Source organism: Trifolium pratense, linkage group LG4 (assembly GCF_020283565.1).
Source record: "Trifolium pratense cultivar HEN17-A07 linkage group LG4, ARS_RC_1.1, whole genome shotgun sequence".
Classification (NCBI taxonomy): domain Eukaryota; kingdom Viridiplantae; phylum Streptophyta; class Magnoliopsida; order Fabales; family Fabaceae; genus Trifolium; species Trifolium pratense.
This window is the reverse complement of record NC_060062.1, coordinates 19,363,108-19,369,023: the sequence shown is the minus strand read 5'-3', so window position 1 is coordinate 19,369,023 and position 5,916 is coordinate 19,363,108. Positions and strand designations below refer to the sequence as shown.

At 37.9% G+C, this 5,916-nt stretch overlaps 1 protein-coding gene across 1 annotated transcript; it reads left to right on the top strand.

Moving 5' to 3' along the window:
* Nucleotides 1-1,658: 1,658 nt before the first annotated feature.
* Nucleotides 1,659-3,616, top strand: LOC123924275. The gene is made up of 3 exons (XM_045977114.1): nt 1,659-2,830; nt 2,908-2,993; nt 3,072-3,616. The coding sequence occupies exons 1-3, from the start codon at nt 1,699-1,701 to the stop codon at nt 3,168-3,170; spliced, it is 1,317 nt and encodes a 438-aa protein (XP_045833070.1). The 5' UTR covers nt 1,659-1,698; the 3' UTR covers nt 3,171-3,616.
* Nucleotides 3,617-5,916: the final 2,300 nt, after the last annotated feature.

Below are 5,916 nucleotides of genomic sequence, written 5' to 3'. Positions count from 1 at the left end.
AAGTTTATTTTTGAAGACATCCTTATTTTATAAAAGAACAATATGTTTAATTTCTTGAAACATATGTTAAATGCAATTAAAGCAAGTTCACTCGAACGAGGGAACCAATAAAAAGCAGAATTGGTAAACGCTTTAAGAAAATAAAGACTTATGAAAAAGTAAATTTGCATTTAGAATGTAAAAGTTACAAAGAAAATGTAAAGGTTCACCGATTCATACATCTTTCTCGAATAACTCGTTTCTCGCTTTAGCATGGATACTTTGAGTGTTTGAGATTTTGTGTAAATGAATTGTGACCCCTACTTCGACTACATATACTTCTATTTATAGAAAATTAAGCAACGTCTATCCTAACGTTAAACTACTAAACTTCAGCCACGCGTCCTTTGCATTTGAAATGAACCAAGGCCTGTAAACCGTTGTAACCGTCGAAGTCGAATCACCCTTAAAAGATAAAAATTGCTCTAAGTCCACAATTCTTGATTACTTCGATTCATTGGCTTCCATCGAAAGATTCTTTCAATCTCGAGCTATGAAACTTTTCCATTAAGATTCTCTTGTTCTTGAAGTCATTAAAGACTAAGGCTACCTAAAGCCATCTCAACAGGTTTTTTATAGCAATAAATGTCTTGGAACTGGAGATTATAACATATTTTACCTTGAGCTAAAATATGGGATAACAAATTGCCCCCAAAAATGCCTATTTCGATTTGAATGATTCGAATGAAATAAGAGATTGGCATTTTTTCAAAGTACCTTTCTTTCTAAACGCCATCCCTTTAGTTCGATTTGATGATGTCATGGCATCTAAGAAGATAACCGTTTCACTTCTTACAAAACTGTCACGTTCTGCGCCCTTTTGAGTAGTGGGACACGCGTCAGCCTGAGAAGTTGAATCGGAATAGACAAAAAGCGCTTTTTCAGCATTTATCTTTTTAATTAAATTTTGTCTTAATCCAAGATTGCCTATAAATAGGGCTCTGTCACTTCAGTTGAAACTTTTTCAACTTCTTTCAAAGCTTTTCACGCTCCAAAATCTCTCAAAATCTTTCTCCAAATCTTGAAACATCAAAGATTCAAAACAAATTTGAACTTACCGGATCTTTGATCACCTTCTTCAGTTCGCATCTTTCAAGATCTCAGATCTACATCTTTTCCTTCGTTTTCCCAAGAACTTTCATGGCGTCTTCATCTAACAAATTTCAAGTTCCTTTTGCTGGAAAATGGAACGACTTCTCTGTTGCTGATGATGGAATGAAGTATGTTCCAGAACCCAAGGGTAGCAAAGAGCACCGAGAAATTTGGGAAAGTCAGGTAATGATTCCCTTTGCCATTGATAAAAATGTTTATGCTTTCGGTGGTCCGATCCCAGACGATATGAACTTGACTAGGGAAGTAGACGAGATATTTCCATGTCTAGAAACTTGCGAGCCTAGAATCTTTGATAGCAAACCCTATAACTTTGAATATATGCTAACAAATTATAAACCCTTTCGATCCCATCCTTATTACGGAAATAGCCTTTACCTTACTTGGCTTGATCGAATGGAACAATCCTTTGGTAAATTCTGGAAAGATTACGGAATCTTTGAGTTAATACAGTTCTCTAGGATAGGACCCAAATACCAACCTGAAATGCTCATTGCTGTGATGCATTTCTTTGAAAAATCTACCAACACCTTTCATTTTAAAAGTGGTATGATGACACCTACCCTGTTCGATGTGTCAGCTATCACAGGGTTAAGACCCACTGGCAAAACTTACAGCCCTGATGATGTTAGTGATAACATCACTTTAAACTACAAAGAAAACGCCTTTTCTGCCTTTATCCTCAAACATTCAGGACCTGAGAATGAAGAAGTCTCAGATGAAGAACATGTGGCCTTTCTCACTCTATGGCTATCCCATTATGTATTTTGCTCTCGATCTCTCCAAATTGCTAGGAAATTTATACCCATGGCTGTGCAAATACATGAAGGATGCCATTTTGCCTTAGGACGCCTTCTGCTGGCAACTCTGTATGAGTCGATTGGGGAAGTTTGTGATAACCTGAAAGGTTTAGTTCCTGCCAAGTCGAAATCGAAGAAAGCTGCGCCAGATGGATGTTTTCAAGCTGCTGGGCCAATGTGGCTATTACAGTTGTGGTTAAATGCCACCTTTGAAAAAGAACTTGGTTTGTTCATTCCCACTGAACATCACGCTTCGATAGCTAAAAGGAAAATCGAAGGTACTCGTTTAATAAGGCTTCAACCTAATCCCCTTGAACAGAACTCTCAACAGCTATTCATGAAGTACATGAAAATTTTCTTAGCCATCGACCAATTCAAGCCTGAACACGCTCCATTTGTGAAGAGAACCATTGGTCCCTCCTGGTTCGTCAAAGAGATACCAGTGTTGAATCCTAACGCTGAGGAGGAAATAAATGAAACCTGGACAGCATATTTAGATCCTACCATCCTGTCAATTCGAATTGGTACCCTATCTTCTGAATATGCATTAATTGGGTATCAACCGAACTTGGTTTCTAGACAGTTTGGCTTTTCACAGCTTCGACCAAAGAGCATGTATATAAGGAAGAAAAACATCGTGCTCGGGACAACTGTGACTTCCACTTTGTATGAAAGGTACATGAAGATTAGTCGTGATAACGTTTATGGCTTCGAGCCATTTGACTTCAACCTTTCTTACTACTGTACACAAGAGTTTGCCAACTGGTGGAGGCGATATTTCGACAGCAAACACCTAGGAGATGCAGTGCTTATCTCGAGGTTGGAGAGTGGGTTTACTCGACCTCAGATAAAGAGAATCGAACAGCAAGTCAAGACTACAGGTAACTTTGTCTATATATGCACTCTTACCAAATATTCTCATATTGTTTCGATTTAACCTTTTGCTTATGTTTCCTAGTTACCAAAAAACAAGCTGCAGATTCTGCTAAAACAGTTAAAGAGAAAACAACATCAAAGTCAGTTGAGTCTGAAGAGCCTTCTAAGGTACATATTGAATCGAAACTTGTTTTCCTTTGAAACATTCTAAGTTAAATCTTTACTTTTCTAACCCACTTCCTCTAGGCACGTAAAAGACCAACCAACGTCCCTTCCACTGAGACTGGCCCATCGAAGAAGCCAAAACCTAACACAATAGTCGTTAGTGACGAAGAAGAGGTATAAGTTTTTCCTAACTTATTTCCAAAGTTCCTCTCAACTCAAATCCATTAATTCAAATACTTCTTGTTTCGACTTCTATTTGCAGGAAGAAGAAGAACAAAGTTTCCAGAGAAAGAGGGGCCAGCCTTCTGTGATTATTGAAACAAATATCCCAGAAACTACTTCTGATAATCTTTCTACTGAAGAGAAAGAAAGGAAGATGAAAGAAAAGAGAGAGAAGCAGGAAAGGAAAGCGAAGAGGAAAGAGGAAAAGAAGAAAGAAGGAAAGAAAAGTTCAGAGGATCGAACCCGGGATAAAAAACATAGAAAGTCAAAGTCCTCAAGTGATCCTTCTGCAACCAACCTTAAATCTCCTTCGATCTCGAATGAACAACAAGAGCCTATCCCTGACGCTGAAGTTCAAGAAGATGCTGCTATGCCTGATGCTACACTCAAAGAATCGGACAACATGCCCCAACAAGACAACAATCCAGAGGTACTTGTACTACATTACTTGCATTTTCTGATTTATAATAAGTAAAGTTATATTCCCTCATATTCGATTCTGTTTTTCAGGACATCCTATCGAACAAGTCTAGTGGTGATACTCTCAAAGATAGTGAGACCACTATTTCTGAAAAAGTCATACCAGAGCCTAGTCAAGATCAATCAGAGCCTCCTATGTCTGCAGAGATTGATAACAAGACTTCTCCTTTCAAGGAATGGAACGAAAATCCAACAGTCGAGGTCGATGCTGATGAATCTTCCTCAGAGGAAGACTTTGATTCTGAAGCCATGAAGGAAGCAGAGGCTGGTGGATCAGAATTGCTACCTGAAACTTCGACATCGAAGCTGTCAGCCAGCCTAGGGCTCGCTGAAGAAGAATTCATTTCCTTGCAAATTCATGATCCTGAAGCTGCTCTAAAACTTCTGATTTCTAAAACAACTACTGATCCTGTGAGTTCGAGTGGACCCAGCAATTCGACTGCTTCAGATTCAGAAATCAATTCTTCTGTTCGACAAGACTCTCTGATTTCAAAGCTATATACGGATTTCATCAATGGAGACATCTTGGCATCAGTTGAGGAACACCCTGCTAATGCTTTCAAGCACAAGTCCTTTTTGAACAAGTTGCACAATCCTCAAACTGACCTCGAAACCTTGAGAAAAGTCATCCAGCTCGAATCGATCTTGGACCAGTTTGCTACCACAGTGCAAAACCTGAAACGCAACTCTCAGAAACTTGTTGGTCAACAAGCTGCTTATGATGCATTATTTGAGAAGGCCATGGCTGCTCAATCAAAAGTTGACCAAATGAAAGCACAAGTTCAGCAACCAGGCCTTGGGATTCAAGAATGTACCAACAATATTTCCAAGTGGGAGGCAGAAATAGATTCTTTTCGAGCTGAGATTGTTGATCGAGAGAAAAAGATTCTCGACGAGAAAGCAAAGCGCACAAAGATTGAAGAAGCTGTTGCTGCTACCACTCAAGAATCTATCCGCGAAGCTGCGAAGGAAGGTATCTCTCACTTCAGTGCTGCCACTGTGATCAAAGAAGAGATCAAATCTCTCGAAGACGCAATCAAGATCCAGACTGTCGAAGTTGGCCTTATTAAGGACCATTATGCTGATTTCAAATCTAAGTGTTTGTCTTAGATTTTTCTTTTGATGTTTTGTTTTTATTTCTCGAACAATTATCTGGTTTTGTTTTATTTGGTTTGTAACCTTGACAATTGCCTTTTATGGCACTTTTACTTCGTTTATGCCATTTCAATTTCGTTTCGAATATTTATTCTGTGCTAATATTAACTTCTAAAAGTGTTGGTTTATATTTTTTCAAATACTTACCATTTATATTCAAGGTTCGCTTTTCTGAAGTCAATTCTTCTATTTCATATGCACCATTCGAAAATACTTGTATTATTTTAAAAGGTCCTTCCCAATTTGGAGACCATTTGCCTAAAACTCTATCTTTTTTGTCCATAGGCAAAATAACTTTCCAAACTAAATTCCCCACGTCAAAGGTTTTTGATTTAACCTTCTTATTATAGGCCTTTGCTACTCTTTCTTTTTGTCTACTTAATGTATCAAGCGCTCTTAGCCTTTCTTCGTCTAAATCAACCAATTCATCAAACATCATACTCCAATAATGATCAGTTGGTATCTCCATTTGTCTTTGAATTCTGATAGATTGCAAATAAATTTCTACTGGTAACACAGCATCATGACCATACGTTAATCGAAATGGAGTAGAATTTGTTGATTCTTTAGGGGAATTTCTACATGCCCATAAGACTTGATTTAAAGTCTTGTTCCAATTTCTTGGCTTTTGAGCAATATGTTTTCTGATTAATCCAATAATAATTTTATTGGCAGCTTCTACTTGACCATTTGCTTGTGCATAATAAGGTGTCGAAGTCAAAAGTTTAAACCCTGTTTGCCTGGCGAATTCTTGCATCTTTCGACCAGTAAACACTGAACCTTGATCAGTTGTGATGGTTTCAGGGATTCCAAACCTGTAAATAATGTGGTTTTGGATAAAACTTATAACTTCTTCTTGATCAACATTGGGCAAAGGTATAGCTTCGATCCATTTGGTAAAATAATCAACACCAACTATTATGTACTTTTGATTTTTTGATGATGCTGGTTTTATTTCACCAATTAAATCCAATGCCCAACCTCTAAATGGCCAAGGTTTTATTATCGAATGTAATTCGCTTGCAGGTACATGTTGGATTCCTGCATGTTTTTGACAGTCTTGACAACC